The following is a 19,163-nucleotide window of genomic DNA, read 5'->3' as shown; positions in this document are numbered from 1 at the left end:
GGATGTTTAGGGGCGGGCATTGGAGTCATGTGATTGGGAGTGAGGGGAACTAAACGTGCCAGACTGGGAGCCGGCATCTGACAGCTGCGAGGCTCGTAACCAAGGTAAACATCGGGTATACTTGCTTGGATACCCGATATTTACTTTGGTTACAAGCGTCTGCAGCTGCTAGGAGCCGGGCTCCCTGCACACGTAACCAACGTAAACATCGGGTAACTAAGATAAGTGGTTACCCGATATTTACCTTGGTTACGAGTGTCCGCAGCTCTCAGGTGGGGGAGAGGGAGGGGGAGAGAGACAGAGAGGTAGGAGAGAGAGAGACTGATCACGGAGGCTGGTTCTGGGCATGCTCAGTAGAGCAAGCAGGATCCTGCCTATCAGCACGCCAGCGTTCACATGCGTTTGCGTGCTGTTTAGTCAGGATCCAGCAATTTGCAGAAGTTGGACGCAGCTCAAAAACGCTACAAGTAGCGTTTTTGAAAGATGTTAAAAAACTGCAAGTTGCTGGATCCTCACTATAACGCACGCAAACGCAGGTGAACGCATGTTAACGCGAGTCCATTGCAAATGCATTAAAATGAAAACGCATTTGCACTGGATCCGTTTCTGCGTTAAAAAAATGTTCAGGACGCATGTTAAAAAGACGTAGTGTGAAAGCAGCCTAAGCTCTATGTACAAACAAGAAGTCTATTTTCCCTGCATGAGTCATCACTGCAAAAGCCAACTGTAGGTGGAGGAGGGGTATACCTGGGACAGGAGCTAAAGAGGGGGATGACTCATACAGTGAAAAGAGACTTCCTGTTTCTACATAATGGAAAGACAGGAGAAGAATTTTTTGGGTAGAAAGGCAAAATAAGCAACTGCAAGTGCACAGTGCAATATAATATGATGATTGTAGAGGATAAAAACTTTAATGGGACTGTTTCTTTAAACCTAGTAAGTTCTTATCTGCACTATAAATATTTCTTTTCTTTTAGAGAGATGAACGTCGAGAAGGTGAACGACGAGAGGAACAAATTGGAAGAGTCCTTGGTGGTGTGGCCCCCAGCATGCTACTTTGCAGCTTGTCGGAGTCTCTGTGTTTTTTCCTGGGTAATAACAGTTTCCATATGTCTATTGGGGTATAGTTATCATTACTGACTGCTTTCCTATTGTCAAACAGTCTGCACCATGTCACATCTTGAATTACCGTATCTTTTTTGGTCCAGGTTCCCTGACACAGATGCCCGCTGTTCGGACCTTCGCCCTTAATGCCGCCCTTTCCATACTGCTTGATTTTGCCCTGCAGATCACCGTGTTTGTGGCCCTCGTGTCTTTGGATGCTAAGCGGGAAGAGGTAACATGAGAAAACCTGGGGCCCTGGGGGTGACAAATACATCATGGGCAGATGACTTTATGATAACATTATACATTACTTCATCTAATAGATTATTACTGTACTCTTCCACTAGGCAAATAGATTTGATATTTGCTGCTGTATCAAAAGCAAAACTGAAAAACGCAAGAAGAAATCTAAGGGACTGTTGGTTTCTTTCATGAAGAAAGTCTATTGTCCCATTCTTCTGAATTCATTCAGTCGAGTGATAGTGGTGAGTAATCCATAATCTATAATACTCAATCGTGTGTCTTTTTTTCTGCACGTGTCAAGCCAGTGACGGTTAGGTAGTAGTGACAGTGTGCACCTGAGCTGTCCCTAAAACTAGGGAACCTAGGCTAATCCCTGTCCTCAGGATAACCCCTGAAGGTGGAGATGCCTGAGTCTCATACTTTGCTAAGCTCCTGAATATGACTCACCTAAATGTCCCCTCTCTCCCAAGGTAGTAAAGGGACAGGAGACCAGAGAAACACACAGGTAATCTAGGCAAGGCAACAGATATGACAAAACTCCAAAATCTTTTCCAATTGAAAGCTGCACTGCTCTAAAAGAAAGAACACCTCAGCTTAACAGAAACGAGCTTCTTCACAGTGGTCCGAATACAAAAATTTCTATATCTGGCATGGAGTAAAGCCAGGGGCAGGGAGATCTAGCAGAAGGGAGAGATAATTACAAGCTGCAGCTGAAATAATGGCTAAGAGAATTCTCAGCCAATAAGAAAAGTGTTTTTATCCCCTTCAGCATAGAAGGAAAGATACATCAACAAGACAACAGTCAAGTGAGCCCTACAGGAGGTCTGAAATCAGTTATACGCTGAGACCTCTAAGTCTTGACCCCAGGTCCAACAGAGATGACATTAGGTTGGGGCACATTCATGACAACATGATACATTTTATTTGACTTTTTACTTCCATGTTACATCCCCTACTGACCGCCGTGTCCTTCTCTCTTCACAGATGATTGTGTTCATGTTCCTCTTCTGCTGTGGCATATATTTCATGATGTATTCTCGTGTGGGCCTAAATCAGGAGCTGTCTGTACCCCTGGTAAATACATTATCTGGGCATAAATGATAGCAAACCAAAATGATGATGATGATGATTAAAATATACATAAATAGATGATAAGATTGGATCCAGTTCTTTTTTTACAAAAACTAATTGTCCCTATTATAACAATAGAGGAGCACTTTAGGGGACATCCTTCATCTGGTCACTGATACCCCCACAAATTGGTCAAATTGCTGTCCATTCATTCTAGTGACTTATGGGGTCTTAATGCCCAGACTACACCAATATTATAATTAATAGTGATGTCTGGGCATAAGAATTTACCCTTTTTGGTAAGTGCTGCTTTATTTTATTTTTATACATATCTTTCATACGTCTAATTTCTCCATGTCTTACCTCTCCACAGGATTCCTATGTACTTACTTATTTTAATCATCTAAACGAGTATTTTGAGGTCGGAGTTCCTACGTACTTTGTGACCACAGCTGGATATAACTTTTCCTCATTAGATGGAATAAATGGTATCTGCTCCAGCGCAGGCTGTAACAATAACTCAATGACACAGAAGATACAGTATGCTACTGATTATCCTGACAGGTAAATGCTTCCGAGATAAGCATGACATGGAAAGTAGCCATGAATCTCCAAGCTTGTTTTATCTATTACATACTGTACTTATAGTATAGTATTGTTCATGGAGTGGTCACAGTTAAAATGCTCAAATTGTGGTAGCCAGCAGTGAGCACCCCTGACCACTCCTATAATGTGTACTGATGATTATCTCATTGTGATAATGCTACAGGTTCAATTATCTTAAAGGGAACCTGTTAGAATAATATTAAAGGGGTTGTCCAGTCTAAAGGTCCAGTCACACTAAACAACTTACCAGCGATCCCAACAACGATAGGGATCGCTGGTAAGTTGCTAGGAGGTTGCTGGTGAGATGTCACACTGCGACGCTCCAGCGATCCCACCAGCAACCTGAACTGGCAGGGATCGCTGGAGCGTGGCTACACGAGTTGCTGGTGAGCTCACCAGCAACCAGTGACCAGCCCCCAGCGCCGCGTGGAAGATGCTGCGCTTGGTAACTAAGGTAAATATCGGGTAACCAACCCGATATTTACCTTGGTTACCAGCTCACGCAGCTACACGTGCAGAGAGCAGGGAGCAGCGCACACTGAGCGCTGGCTCCCTGCTCTCCTAGTACAGCACACATCGGGTTAATTACCCGATGTGTGCTGCAGCTACACGTGCACAGAGCAGGGAGCAGCGCACAATGCTTAGCGCTGGCTCCTTGCTCTCCTAGTTACAGCACACATCGGGTTAATTAACCCGATGTGTCCTGCAGCTACATGTGCACAGAGCAGGAGCCGGCACTGACAGTGAGAGCGGCGGAGGCTGGTATCAAAGGTAAATATCGGGTAACCAAGGACAGGGCTTCTTGGTTACCCGATGTTTACATTGGTTACCAGCCTCCGCAGAAGCCGGCTCTTGCTGCCTGCACATTTAGTTGTTGCTGTCTCGCTGTCACACACAGCGATCTGCGCTTCACAGCGGGACAGCAACAACTAAAAAATGGCCCAGGACATTCAGCAACAACCAACGACCTCACAGCAGGGGCCAGGTTGTTGCTGGATGTCACACACAGCAACATCGCTAGCAACGTCGCTGCTACGTCACAAAAGTTGTTCGTTAGCAGCGATGTTGCTAGCGATGTTGCTTAGTGTGACGGGGCCTTAAAACTGTCAAGGTAGAGATTTTTGGGTGAAGACTGCTAATGGTATCTTCATACAGGGAATCAGAGACGGTGTCATATTACCTGTATATCAGTGCCGATATATCAATGTATCAGATAATGAACACACAGACATGTTCTCTCCTTCATCAACTGACTCGTGTATTTTGAAAGAAACTTAATTATACAAAATGCCACGTTGGCCTTGAAGCTAAACAGGGAGTAAGGAGTGTTCCACTCCTTAATTTCTCTCAGCATGTTATGAAACACATCTTTGTTCGTTAAAACATTCTGTGTGAACACTACTGATAAGACTTTTACTCATCATTAAAAGACTTCCATTATTTGTACATCTGTTCACTTATTCTTGGTAACCCCTTCATGACTATACAGCTTTGAATTATATTATAGGTCTGTGCAATTGCTACATAGACAGACAGATAATTATGCTACTACATCTATATTTTGATTATTTACATACATAGATATTCTTATTACGTTTAAACAAACAAGCTATAGCTCAGACCACCTTCACAAAACGACAAGTCTGCAGTCACTCTATGAGACTGCAGACCTATGGATCCTCACATTGTGGACACTGCGCGCTGTGAATATTATCCTGTATCAGAGCACTCAATGCAAGTGTATTGCATGAGGCCAGAAATAGTCCAGTCAGATTCTGGCCGGGAGTAATCATATTGCATACTTTGGATCACGTGACCATCGTTCTCGGCGCTAACACTGGAAAATCCTCAGTGCATGCGATGTGAGGTTTCAGTAGTCTGCAGTTAGGGTACCTTCACACTTAGCGATGCAGCAGCGATCCGACCAGCGATCTGACCTGGTCAGGATCGCTGCTGCATCGCTACATGGTCGCTGGTGAGCTGTCAAACAGGCAGATCTCACCAGCGATCAGTGAACAGCCCCCAGCCAGCAGCGACGTGCAAGCGACGCTGCGCTTGCACGGAGCCGCCGTCTGGAAGCTGCGGAGACTGGTAACTAAGGTAAACATCGGGTATGGTTACCCGATGTTTACATTAGTTACCAGTGTGAGCAGGGAGCAGGGAGCCGCGCACACTGAGCGCTGGCTCCTTGCTCTCCTAGCTACAGTACACATCGGGTTAATTAACCCGATGTGTAATGCAGCTACATGTGCAGAGAGCAGGGAGCCGCGCACACTGCTTAGCGCTGGCTCCTTGCTCTCCTAGCTGCTGTACACATCGTGTTAATTAACCCGATGTGTACAGCAGCTACATGTGCAGAGAGCCGGAGCCGGCAGCACAGGCAGCGTGAGAGCTGCAGAGGCTGGTAACTAAGGTAAATATCGGGTAACCACCTTGGTTACCCGATGTTTATCTTGGATACAGCTTACCTCAGCTGTCAGACGCCGGCTCCTGCTCCCTGCTTGCTTCATTTATCGCTCTCTTGCTGTCACACACAGCGATCTGTGTGTCACAGCAGGAGAGCGGCTTTGAAGAAAACGAACCAGGGCTGTGTGTAACGAGCAGCGATCTCGCAGCAGGGGCCAGATCGCTGCTCAGTGTCACACACAGCGAGATCGCTAATGAGGTCACTGCTGCGTCACAAAAAGCGTGACTCAGCAGCGATCTCGGCAGCGAGCTCGCTGTGTGTGAAGCACCCCTTACTCTATTTGTTATTAGACTGGACAACCCCTTTAATAATAAAATTAGCTATATAGAGGTAAAGACCCAAGTTACAAAATAAACATATCTCTCTTGTAGGAAGTGGACTGATAAGATGCTGATACAACTTAAATGCAACCACAACCCTCCAGTGCACATCCAGGATAGTTTACATATGAATTCAAAGTTTAAAGAGAACATTTTACTTTTTTTAAAAAAATTGTATTATGTACCTCGAAAAAATCCCTGAGCTACCTTGATTCTGACACTCTTTTCCGTTTTGCACTGCGTTGCTCCATTGCAGAGATATTCACATTTGTTTTTTTCTGGAATGCACTGAATGTGAAATCTCTGCTTTGCAGTCCAATTGGGCGCTTCTATATATTCTTCTTTGAGGGCGCATGCTTTCACCTCTCCCTCCCAAATCCTGCCAATCACATCTCAAGACTGCTAGGTCAGCAGCTGAACTGTGATTGGCAGCATCTGGGGAAAGAGGGGTGAAAGCACACGCCCCCCAGAGAAGACTCTGAAAAAACACACTGTTGATCTGTAATCAGAGATTTTACATAGTGTGCACAGAAAACAAATGTAAATATCTCTGCAATGGAGTGACGCAGAGAAAAACGAAAAAGAGCTGCAGACTCAGAGGAGCTCAGAGATTTTTTACAAGGTATTTAACTCAATTTTTTAGAGTATATATCGCGGGCGGAGGGGCGTGCTTGCCACGCTCGGGTCCGGGGCTTCTGCTGCTGCTCGGTGGCTCGAGCGGTGGGCCGGACCCAGGGACTCGAGCAGCGATCCTTACCTGTGAATGAAAAGGGGTGGTTTGGTTAGGGAAATTGTTCGTGACGCCACCCACGGGACGTGGTGATGATGGCACCACCGCTGCTGGTGACGGGGATCCCAGGAGAGATGGCAGGGAGCAGCTAGGATGTTGTCCCCTCCGTGGGTAGGAGGTCGGTGCTCCCGGGGCCCGGTGAGGTAACGGGGATGCTGGTTGGCTGGGGTGCATGGTTGCAGGGACAGCGCGGCGCAGTGCCGGACGGCACTGGTGTACTCACTCAGACAATCACTGACAGAGTCGCTGGTAAACCAAAACGGCCGGATGGACGGGTCCCGCAGCCGGCTGCAGTGTTGATGTTGTGCTCTCCCCGGACGGCTGATGGTGGCTGTCTTTCCCTGCACCTGTTAGAATGTTCTGACTCCTGTGGTTGCCCACCGGTAGTCCGCTCCCTGGCGTATAGGTGCCATAGGAGCCTGTTTTGCCCACAGGCGTTGGCCCTTGGATCTCTAGCCTGTGGCGGTGGCTGTATATCCTCTCTGGGTGGACTGTTGCCTTCAATCGGGACTTGGTTGTTAGCAAACCCCTGGGGTTCCTGTTACATTCGGATTTGACTATTGACGGCGGCTCCAAGCCTGGTTGGGGTCCGATGGCCCTGCCTGTGTGCTTAGCTTCACTCTGTTCCCCGGTTCGGTAACGGCGGGCCGACGCCTGACCCCAGTCCTTACGGCTCTGCGGAGTTCCACCAACTCCTGCAGACGGCCACCACCGTCTGCCAACCTTACTGTTAGTGCCTGGGCTCCTACCCAGGCACACACAGACCTTTCACTTTCACCTCCAAACTCTAACTACTCCTTTTCCCGCCTCCAGGCCTGTGAACTCCTCGGTGGGTGGGGCCAACCGCCTGGCTCCGCCCCACCTGGTGTGGACATCAGACCCTGGAGGGAGGCAACAAGGGTTTTTGTCTGACTGTTGTAACTGTCTAGGGTGGGGGAGTGTATGTTGGTATGTATGGGACTACCTGGCTAGTCCAGGGCATCACATGTGCGATGGGTTCAGTTTAATTTCTCAGCGATGGCATTGGATTATTATGAAACAGATATAATTTTTATACTAAAAGACGCTTTACACGCTACGATTTCTCGTGTGATCGCATGTGCACTCGCACCCGCCTTCATCGTTTGTGCGACACAGGCAATTTGTTGCTCATGTCGCACAAAGTCGGTAACCCCCGTGACACGTACTTACCTCCCGAACGACCTCACTGTGGGCGGCGAACATCCACTTCCTGAAGGGGGAGGGACGTTCCTTGTCACAGCGACGTCACACAGCGGCCGCCCAATAGAAGCGGAGGGGCGGAGATGAGCGGGACATAACATCCCGCCCACCTCCTTCCTTCCGCATTGCCGGCGGGACGTAGGTAAGCTATGTTCATCATTCCCGGGGTGTCACACGTAGCGATGTGTGCAGCCTCGGGAACGACGAACAACCTGCATCCAGGAAATTGATCAATATTTTGAAAATGAACGGCGTGTCATCGAGCAACGATAAGGTGAGTATTTTTGCTCGTTGACAGTCGCTCGTAGCTGTCACACGCTACGATATGTCAAACGATGCCGGATGTGCGTCACTATCGACGTGACCCCGACGACATATCGTTAGATATATCGTAGCGTGTAACGCCGCCTTTAGATTCATACACTCTGACAGGTTTCAATGTAATAGTTTGGTCTTTGAATATCCAGGATTGAATGTTAGATATATATCTTGCCACATATCCACTGTTAATTAGGCCAGTCTGTCAGATAATAACCAGTCTGGCTGATTGGTGCATTACAAAGTTTTTCACTATGAAAAGTCTATCAAAAAAGGATCTGACATGGAGGGACATGAAAGTATATAAGGAAATGTACTGCTACTGCCTAATGGTAGTTGTTGGAAAAAATAGCCATCTTCCATTTTAATGATAATTCCTACGTGTGAATGGACTGTAAACATTATCTACCTTATCTGTGCTTATCATGGTGCTACCTCACACCCGGAGTCACAGCTTATCGCCTATGAGCACCCAGTTACCTCTGTGCACACTCGCTCCTCTAATCATGCCCCTTGATAGTGTATAATACATAGTTTAATCTTTGGACTTCATCGCAATTTATTATATACTACATTGCATATTATAATTATTGTTCCTGGAAATTGAGAAAATTATCATATTGGTTTGAACACTTGTGAAAGATATTTAAAGGGGTATTCCCATGACATCCACAAGATACGCCATAAATGTATAGTAAATGCAGGTCTCACTAATAAGGGCCCGCTCCTATTTCAACAAGTCACAATGAAGAGATGGGAAAAAATTCCATTAGTTTGTATGGGAACTGTGATAGCAGCACGCTATGGGGCCCGGGTCTATAGATAAATGGGGTAATACACCTTTAAAGGACTTGGCCCCTTTATCTTTGGATCACAAAATGCAAAGGGGACATGATTTTGTTAATACAGCCTTCACTATGCAGAGCTCTTAACATCTCAAAATGGCTGCTCATGGAGGAGCATGTGACCAGATATGTCCAATGGCCTCATCCAATGGAAAAATAGCTTAATCACATGCAGGGTTATTCTATTGGATGAGGCTGATGGGCCGGTCAGGTCACATGCTCTTCCGTCAACGCTTCTATTGATAACAGAAGAGCTGTGCAGTATGTGAGGAAGGAGGGCAACGCTTCACAAAGGAGGAGAATCTGTAAGGTTATGATCACACGTTGCGTTTTTGCTACAGCCAAAACTTGCTCTCTTGGCAGTAAAAAAAAGCTGCTTCAAAAAAGTGAGTTTTGCTGCATTTTTGTGATTTTTTTCTGCGTTTTTGGTGACCCAGAACAAAAATACAGCAAAAACGCAACATGTGAACATAGCCCAATTCTTACATATTAACAACTGCCACAAAAACATATCTACAACACATTTTCTAAAATAAAGATTAAGCGGCCAAACTGGCCATCTGTCATCCATCATACAAAGAAATATAGAAGGTTAGCCATTTTATCGGTACCCTCAGGAAAAGTGTAATCCAACATGGCTGATTAGACTTTTATACAATGTAGCCCCTACTTTCAGATGTGAATGGAAAGAGTTGCACGTGCAGGACTCCTCTCTATTTACAGCAGCTGTAAAGCAAGGAGCTGTTCATGAAAAAGGTGCAGCCCCCAGAGGTGGGACCATTATGGACTGACAATAAGAAGCTTGTCCCAGATTGAACAATAGGGGTCTTTAATATGAGACGTGTGGGTGTCCAACATTTGGCACCACCACTGTACACAGCTGGAAACTGCTCCGGCAACGGCTGGAACCAATTAAAGTACAGACCGGAGCACACCAGCACCGTACACGATTCACCGGGTTCTGCCGAATACTGCACTTCATCTACTACTCAAACATAGTAGGGGGCTACTATGTTCTGCCGTGTACACCCCTTTGTTCTTTGCTGGTCTATGTGGGGATTGGATCCCCTCCAATCTTTATCACCGGTACACACAGATAGACAAGAACCAAAAGCAAAAAAGTATGCCCGTTTCAGTCCAATAACTCATCAAAATGCCCTTTTCCTCCTGCTTTGGAGATATAAGTAGCCCCATTACGTCTTGAGCCCTGGGTTGCACCAATGATATCTCCACCCCTAAATCTTATATCAATGGTATAACATATTGATAAGTCATCAAATATTCGCTCCTGGACAACCCTTTTAATGGTGTATCTAGAGGACATGGGAATACTCATTTAGAGGTACATGCATAAGGGCCCAAAAAAAAAATCTTTAATTGATCTTATGGATCAACCCCCCCCCCCTGTTGCTGGTCTTGTACATTGTTCTGAAGCAAAATTAACTGTGCTTTGTATCGTCTTTGCAGATCCTACTTGGCGGTCCCAGCATCTTCCTGGGTTGATGATTTTGTAGACTGGTTAAATCCCTCATCAGGTTGCTGCAGATTATTTAACAGCAATGGCACCTTCTGCTCCTCCACCGCCCGTAAGTATTAGCTAGAGCACGAGCAACCAACACAAGGCAATCACTACACGACTACCAGGCAAAAATATGGACACGTTTTTCAGTTACTAGCTGTATATAGTCTAACAACTGAGACTGTCGGTCAAAGTAGTCAGTCAGTTGTCTTTAGGGTAAGATCCCATGATGTGGCCAAAAGCCATGCCTACATGTGGTGAAGAATGGGAACACAATTGTGTCAAAAGTTGAGGTATTATCATCAGCGTTAATCCCAATTTAGAAGTTTCGGCGATTCAGTTTATGGCTGGTAAGAAAAGAACAAACGTACAGGCTTGAGATATCCACCAACCTCCAGGTGTTGCCTGAATGTCCGTTTATGTTATACACTTCATGAATATAAGTGTTCTGTACAAAATTTTAGTTTACACATAATAGCAAATAACAGAATTCAATAGATTTGACAGCCCTAAAGACATTAAAGGAGTTATCAACTACTCGGCCAAACCATTCTGAATCCATATATTTTCCCCAGTAAAATAAAAAAACTTATAATCACATGGGTGCCTCTCCCGGGGATCGTGTGACATTGTTATGTCACATGATCCCTGGTGCCAATCACTTTCCTCTTCCTCAGATGTAATAACATCTGGAAGGAGTGAAAGAGGAGCAGCAGCTCTCACTTCCTCAAGATGTCTGGTTAAGACTGTAGGAGAGGACAGTGAAGACAGCACTGATTGACCTCAGGGATCACAATGTCATGTGATCCCCAGGAGAGGAACCAAGGTGAGTATTGTAATGTACAATGATTATATCTGTCTCTTTAAGAAAAAACAGGTCTGGGGAATTGTGGGTAGAGACAGGAAGAAAGGAGGTTTTTAGTTTCAGTTGAGCAAACTTAGCCAAACTTGTGTTCGTCAGGTTGTGTATGGGGCTTCCTAACTCTCCCCCAACAGATGATATTGGGGAAATGTAAATCTTGTTGGATTGCAGCCCTTTTGTCCCTGTAGAACACATACATGCATAGCTCAATTAAGCATTCAAGAGCAATGGGGAGGTTAGGAATAACTTAAAGATCATGGCACATGGACCCCAACGCAAAAACTTCAAGGAGGCTCCCAATTATTGCAAGTCTTTAATACCATTAGTCTTTTTTATATAGGCCAAAGGGACTTTTCATGCCCTCTAGGCTCCAGGGTCTGGGTCCCATTGCAACCCCTGCATATATTGTAGTTACACCCCTGGTTAGGAATATCGGTCATCAACCATAACATGTGTACGATCAGCTTTAAAATACATTTAAAAAATTCTACATCATAAAGACATCTAATCAATGTAGATAACAACAGCAGGTCCTTATATATGCAATATAGGTCTGACAGGTGAAGTGGGGCCCGCTTCTGACCGACTCCTCCAACTATTTGGACACCGAGATCCCTCTCATCCACATTCTGCCAGGTGAAGCTTTAACATGACCTCCCCATATATGCTTTACCTGGTTGCAGGAGATGTGACTCCTATATAAAAGACCATGACTCCTATATAGAAGACATGTTGTATACTCGCGGGATGTCTTATATGAGGAAACACGGCCTATGTGCCAGGAAAGAAAACACTAAATGTATCATCCATAGGGCCTTGTGTAGTCAGTGTATGACAAAGGGTATCTTTTTTGTCATATGCTTCACCTGAAAAGCATAGTCTGCTGCACTTTACTATACAATGGGAGTACATGGATGATGTATGCAATGGTTTTCCTGTACCGTGGCATATGTCGCAGCTATCTGATAAAAGTATGTGATGGGGATTACTGTTGATGTACGCCTATGACAGAATGAAAAACCACATGTGAACAATGCCTGACGTAATTAGTGTTGCAGCTACGTATGGGAATTAGTCACATCATGGCCGTGGTGCCAATGGCTAAATTGGCACCAAGGTCATAAGAAAACACCGATATAATGGCAACTAAGGAAAGGGGGTCACACCGATTTTACGTTGGGGTACAAAAGTGCCCAGGAAAATAATATAAGTCTTAAAATATAAAAAAGTCACTAAGATATAGATACAGATTCATCAATATAGAATCTGCTTTTTTATGATTTGGACTGTATAAACTAATTGTGATTCATTTTATGACAGCCGCACCATGTAGAAGGAGCTGTATGAGAACTCCAAATGGACCTTTACGACCAACAGTGGAAGACTTTAACAAATATTTGCCGGATTTCCTGGGAGATTATCCAAATCTAAAATGTCCAAAAGGGTGAGTAAAACCAGCCATATCCAGCATTCCAAGATATACATATGTACATGAAAAGATATGTATTCTTTTCTTTTTGCTTGTGTGGCACCAATATTCCGCAGTAATGATCTAAAAGGCACAATAGCCAATCAGTGTGTTTGTGAAAGTGTAGAAAGAAACTGAAAAAGTCAAGAAAATATGAAGGAGAAGAATTTCCCTTGATCAGATTTCAACCCAGTGTCATGCCAGAGCATACAGACGCTCAGTGTGCAGCGCAAAACAAGGGTGACAACGGGGTTGGTATAGAAGGACGACCCTGTCGATAGGGAGAAGGGACACCTCCTGCAACTCACTTGAGTCTGCACCCTAAGCTTTCTAACATCCTTATAGGGATCCTTCCCCCTGTCTCTGTTACATGCTTAGGCCCTTGCTTGCACTGAACTCACCCTGGCTAGTGAGATGGCCGGTGAGAGCACTAGTCTCACCACTGCAATAATACAACACAAAGTATTGACATGGGAATAATGACACAAAAATGAAAACACTCCAAGGTTCTTTAATGCAGTAAAACACCGCAGCTGCAATAGTCAGACTCCTCAGCTTCTTCCAGAGACAGGCTTCTTCCAAAGTGTATCAAAAGACTGACCCTCACATCCAACAAGTGTGTATAGGTGCTAGCTGAAAACACAATATAACTACAAAATACATACAGCTGCACTCTAGAATGCGAACATTGAATAAGGGAACTCTGGTATTGCATTACTGCTATAGGAATATTTGAAAAAAGAGATACATAGCTTATGTATTGGCCAATTCATGTGAGCCGGGTAACCAATGGCAAGGTATATCTCTATATACCGGGAACATAACTTAAATGCCTCTATCTGGGTTAAAAACCTACATGTCTGGGCATCTAGGTTCCAGCTATAAAGGAGGATGGACACAGCCTGGTTATAGGGGGGAGTACTTAGTTAGAAAAAATGCACTACAAAGTCTTCTTCCAAAGTGGTCAGCAATAGAATGAAAATCTATAACTGGAATTGGATGGTAAGACACTTGACTATTTATAGTGAAGGGTAGTGATCATAAAAGTACCTGAGATTAAGGCTACAAAGAACAGCCAGAGAGGAAAGAGTCCAGCACTAAAAGAAAGTAGACATATTCAAATACCAGAAATAGCCTACAAACAACAAGACATTGTGACTTTCTGGTCCCAGACATACCAGAGGTATCCCCAGCCCGGGACACACTCATGACACCCAGGTCCCCCGTGCATTATGGCAATGAGACACCATCAATGCTTTCCCCATTGATTGTTTCAGTCATCACAAATCTGCTTTACATTGCACATGGTTCCAAACATGATATGATTTTTTATTTCTTTCCAGTGGCCTGGGCGCTTATGATAATGCGGTTAGAAGGAATGATGTGGGAGAAATTTTAGGTAAGGAGCATCACCTGCATTGTACAATGAAATGCCCCTTCTTGTCTCTAATACCTTTTTGATACTCATAAACTTACTCTGGTTTATTATCTGGTGCAGCAACGCGCTTCATGGCCTATCACACACCCCTGAAGAACTCTCAGGAGTACACAGCTGCGCTGAAATATGCCCGGGAACTGGCTGCTGATATCACAGAGTCATTGAGAAAAATACCAGGCACGGATCCTAATTTTGCTGTTTTCCCTTACACGTGAGTTTTCTACTTTTTTTTCCCTAAAAATGGTCATAAACAAATACCAAAATCAGGATAATTTGTGATTGATTTTAAAAGGAGTTGGTGCAAATCTATTCGCAGGACCTGATGCATCGGCCACTTCATTAATATGTGGCTGCTCAAGAAGAACCCTAAGAACCATCTCTTACCTCCCGGCATCCGTGGCTCTTCTTCTGATTAGCCGGCCTGGTGTGACGTCACATCCGTATCACGCCACAACAATTACGTTGCGCCAGATCGGCTAACTAGAAGAGGAGCCGCAGATGCTGAGAGGTAGCAGGTCATTCTCAGGGATCCCGTCCACTGCCCACAGATTAATGACATGGCCGATGGACAGAGTCCTACAATACTTTAACTTTAAGTATCATCAATTACAAATGATTTGCTATTAATGGGTGGAGGGCGCGCTCACTCCTAGGACAATTATCCTCAGAATTAATAGGGCCATAGCACTAATTTAGCACTATGTCGCCTTTAATGGGACCCTGACAGCTGATACATGCTGCCCAAGTCACGGGCAGCATGTATCAGACATTGGCTGTATGATCAAAGTCAGGTATGTTTGGCTCTGAAATACTGTGTCATTTAAGAGATAAACATACATTAATAGCTGCTGGAGATGGAACAGCATGGCTGACTAGTTTTTACAGTCGGGTCCTCGGCGGCTTATCGCTGCCCACTTCCCAGAAATGACAGGTCTCTGCTTATATGCACACATAGGCAGCGGGTGGGGAACAGCTGCCGGGAATCTGCCTATCCAACTAGTCTGCCATGCCGTTATGTCTCCAGCAGCTATAAATGCATGGTTTTCTCTTAAATGCAGCAGCATTTCAGAGCCAAACATACCTGACTATGATCAAACACGCTGTCCACGTTTTTTCAGCTGTCAAGTTTCCTTTAATGTTTTCGCCTGCCATCCAGGAGACTACAGGAACTGCAGCACATCCCTATTCACTTAAAGCATAACCATCATTTTAATTTTTATTTCATAAATCAATAGAACACATAAAAGTAAGCAACTTTGTAATATATCTTATCAGACAATTCTGCCTCTTTCTCCTCCTGGACTGATCTTTCCTTATCAAAATTCTCCATTCCCAGGTAAAATCTGTCTTTAGTGAATGCAGACGTTTATATTACTGATATAACTTACTGATTACTAAAGATCTGACTGCTGAGATCCCCATTGATCCAAAGAGCGGTCTCCTTCTTGAAAGCAGTGGAAGTATTCATGCTCGACTTCGCTCCATTCATTGTCTATGGAACTGCTGTAGAAAGGCCTGTACAGCAATGAATGTACATGGGCAATGAATGGAGGGGAATATGAGCATGTCCACCTCTGTTTCCTTGGTGGCTTTAAAGGGCCCATTACTGGGTTCCAGAGTCCTGCTCACTGGATCTTTGGGGGTTTCAACAGTCGGATACCCAGCAATTAGTAAATTATTCCCTATACTTTAGAATTGCCCTTTAATATTATGGTTTGTCTTGGTGATATGCCATAACATTATGTACAGTGAATACTCCTTTTGCTACATGTTCTTTTTTGATGTATGTAATCTAAACCCTGAACATCTATAGCAGGATGCGGCTATGATGGGGATATATATACCAGAATGGGAACATATAATATACCAGGATGGGGCTAGGATGTGGACATATATCATGATAGTGCCAGGATGTGAACATATACCAGGATGAGCCATGATGAGGACATATATACCAGGATATAGCCATGATGGGGTCATGCGCCAGGATGTGGTCATGATGGGGACATATACAGTACCAGGATGGGGCTATGATGGAGACACATATACCAAGAAAGGCCATATATAAAAGGATGGGCCATGATGGGGACATATATACCAGGATGGGGCTATGATGGGGACATATATACCCGGATAGTTGCATATATTTCAGGATATAGCCATGATGAGATCATACAACAGAATGGGGGACATATTTACCAGGGAGTGGCCCAGGATTGGGGACATTAGTACATGATAGAAGTCAGTACTATACAATGAAGGGGGTCAACTTTGATATCTTTATATGATTTAGAACGCTACAACGGCCCATATATCTGACCAACATGGGGGGTGCCCAGGCTTAAACAAACTTTGCACCGGGGCCCATTGGACTCTAGTTACGCCACTGAAAGAAAGGATGGACCAACATTCATGAATCTGTGCCATTGTAATTATGCTCTCTCTTTCTGTAAATATATATAATTAGCCTTGCGTTGCTTGGCTTACAATATTTCCCATAAGATGATCCTCATTCTCACCATATATAACCCTTCTTTCAACAGGATAACCTATGTCTATTATGAACAGTATCTAACCGTTGTTCAGGAGGGGCTTTTCACCTTAGCCATTTGCCTGTTGCCCACCTTCGCTGTGTGTTGCATCCTTCTGGGCATGGACCTGCGCTCGGGATTAATTAACCTGATTACCATTTTTATGATCATCATTGACACAGTTGGCGTCATGACTATATGGGGCATTGATTATAACGCTGTCTCACTTATCAACCTGGTAACGGTGAGTGCTCCCTATCGAGTATCTATATTGTGCAAGGCCAAGTGTGGGCTCTTTAAGGGAGATTTCCACTATAATAATCGTTGTTTAGGGGTTAACAATTATTTCAGATTAGTATTATTCACTAAACCATAGAGTAACTATCCTAGCGATTTAGGGTTTATTAGAGGTTACATAAAATATTACCTGCAGTGGTCCTAATTTCCATTTATTATTTTAATCATTTATTTGTAATATTTGTATAGATGTCCATAGTAAATAATGCATTTCTTTATTCCTGCCTTCACAATATGGGGGAGCTCATCACTACATATTGATATAGCTACCATTGAACTCATGTAGAGAGCTCCCTCTAGTGGTAGTTTCAGGCACAAAGCATTTTATTGTTTGGATTTGTTTAACTCCATTATAAGAGGACATAAAGGGGTGTATTGATGTTAGGAAGTTTCTTTCTCACTACTTTAATGGCTAGATTATCTAATGTCCCTTCTATCCTTGTTATTTTCCTTATAGGCCATTGGGATTTCAGTGGAATTTGTCTCTCACCTTACAAGATCTTTTGCCATGAGCAACAAAACCACCAAAGTAGATCGGGCAAGAGATGCGACAATCTATATGGGCAGCGCTGTGAGTATAAGAGACGGGATGGGAACAAGAGGGAGACACCAAAGAGTGAAGGCATCTTAATGTCTTAAAGGGATTGTCTAGTTTAATAAACAGATTTTCAAATCCCCCTGAAGGAATTCTTGTTATCTGATTCCATTTCTTTGTGTTGCACGCAGGTATTCGCAGGAGTAGCAATGACAAACCTTCCAGGAATTATTGTTTTAGCATTTGCCAAAGCTCAGCTCATTCACATCTTCTTCTTCCGCCTTAATCTGACGATAACTCTGCTGGGACTGGTGCATGGCCTCGTCTTCCTCCCCGTCGCACTCAGCTACTTTGGTAAGTTCCATGTGGTTCTTAGGCAAGAAAAATAATTGTGGAGTCTTCTGAGGAGCCTAAAGTCTACTTTACACACTGTGATATCTGTCCCGATATCGCTAGTGTGGGTACCCGCCCCCATCTGTTGCGCGACACGGGCATATCGCTGCCCGTGCCGCACAACATCGCCCAGAGCCGTCACACATACTTACCTGTCCGGCGACGTCGCTGTGACCGGCGAACCGCCTCCTTTCTAAGGGGGCGGTCCGTGCGGCGTCACAGCGACGTCACTGAAACGTCACTGAACCGCCGCCCAATAGCAGCGGAGGGGCGGAGATGAGCGGGACGTAACATCCCGCCCACCTCCTTCCTTCTGCATAGCAGCCGGGAGGCAGGTAAGGAGAGCTTCCTCGTTCCTGCGGCGTCACACGCAGCGATGTGTGCTGCCGCAGGAGCGAGGAACAACTTCGTTACTGCTGCAGTAACGATTTTTAAGAATGCACCCCCATGTCGCCGATTAGCGATTTTGCAACGATGCAAAATCGCTTATCGGTGTCACACGCAACGGCATCGCTAATGCGGCCGGATGTGCGTCACAAATTCCGTGACCCCCAACGACTCCGCATTAGCGATGTCGCATTGTGTAAAGCCCCCTTAAGGCTATGTGTCCACGGGAGAATGTAGCTGCGGAGTTTTCTGCTTCAAAATCCGCGGCTTTCCCGCAAAATCCGCACTTTTTCAAAGGTGCGGATTTGCCGCGTATTTACCGCGGAATTGTCGCGGATTTGATGCGGATTTTGGTGCGGATTTTTTTTTTTTTTTTAATTTTAAAGCCAAAATCCGGATGAAAATCCGCAACAATAATTGATATGTTGCAGATTTTTCCGGATCAAAATCCGCACGAAATCCGCTGCGGAAAAATCCGCAGCATGGGCACAGCATTTCCAAAATGCCATAGAAATGGCTGGGAAGTGCCTGAGCTGCAGATTTTCGGGAAATCCGCGGCTTTTCCGCGAGAAATCCACGGCAAAATCCGCGCATTTTCCGCAGCGTGGACACATAGCCTTAATAGGCCTATAGCATGGCTGGTGCAAAAAGAACAAAAAAGCTTATATCCTTTCTTCTATAGACATACTATATCTAGATGCTTATACATGTACCATAAGTCATAAGATTATTTCAGTATTCTTTGATC

At 44.7% G+C, this 19,163-nt stretch overlaps 1 protein-coding gene across 1 annotated transcript in view; it reads left to right on the top strand.

The window, feature by feature from the left end:
- NPC1L1 (NPC1 like intracellular cholesterol transporter 1) overlaps nucleotides 1-19,163 on the top strand; it is a 67,099-nt gene that overhangs the window by 22,801 nt on the left and 25,135 nt on the right. Inside the window, exons 8-19 of the mRNA XM_075346261.1 lie at nucleotides 978-1,092; nucleotides 1,209-1,336; nucleotides 1,452-1,589; nucleotides 2,332-2,421; nucleotides 2,792-2,982; nucleotides 10,453-10,571; nucleotides 12,687-12,810; nucleotides 14,178-14,233; nucleotides 14,333-14,483; nucleotides 16,816-17,047; nucleotides 17,558-17,671; nucleotides 17,827-17,989. Coding sequence (XP_075202376.1) covers nucleotides 978-1,092; nucleotides 1,209-1,336; nucleotides 1,452-1,589; nucleotides 2,332-2,421; nucleotides 2,792-2,982; nucleotides 10,453-10,571; nucleotides 12,687-12,810; nucleotides 14,178-14,233; nucleotides 14,333-14,483; nucleotides 16,816-17,047; nucleotides 17,558-17,671; nucleotides 17,827-17,989 — 1,621 coding nt within the window. The remainder of the gene's footprint in view (nucleotides 1-977; nucleotides 1,093-1,208; nucleotides 1,337-1,451; nucleotides 1,590-2,331; nucleotides 2,422-2,791; nucleotides 2,983-10,452; nucleotides 10,572-12,686; nucleotides 12,811-14,177; nucleotides 14,234-14,332; nucleotides 14,484-16,815; nucleotides 17,048-17,557; nucleotides 17,672-17,826; nucleotides 17,990-19,163) is intronic.

The sequence above is a fragment of the Anomaloglossus baeobatrachus genome, chromosome 4, assembly GCF_048569485.1.
Source record: "Anomaloglossus baeobatrachus isolate aAnoBae1 chromosome 4, aAnoBae1.hap1, whole genome shotgun sequence".
In the NCBI taxonomy this organism is placed as follows: domain Eukaryota; kingdom Metazoa; phylum Chordata; class Amphibia; order Anura; family Aromobatidae; genus Anomaloglossus; species Anomaloglossus baeobatrachus.
This window is presented reverse-complemented; position numbering and strand designations above follow the sequence as displayed.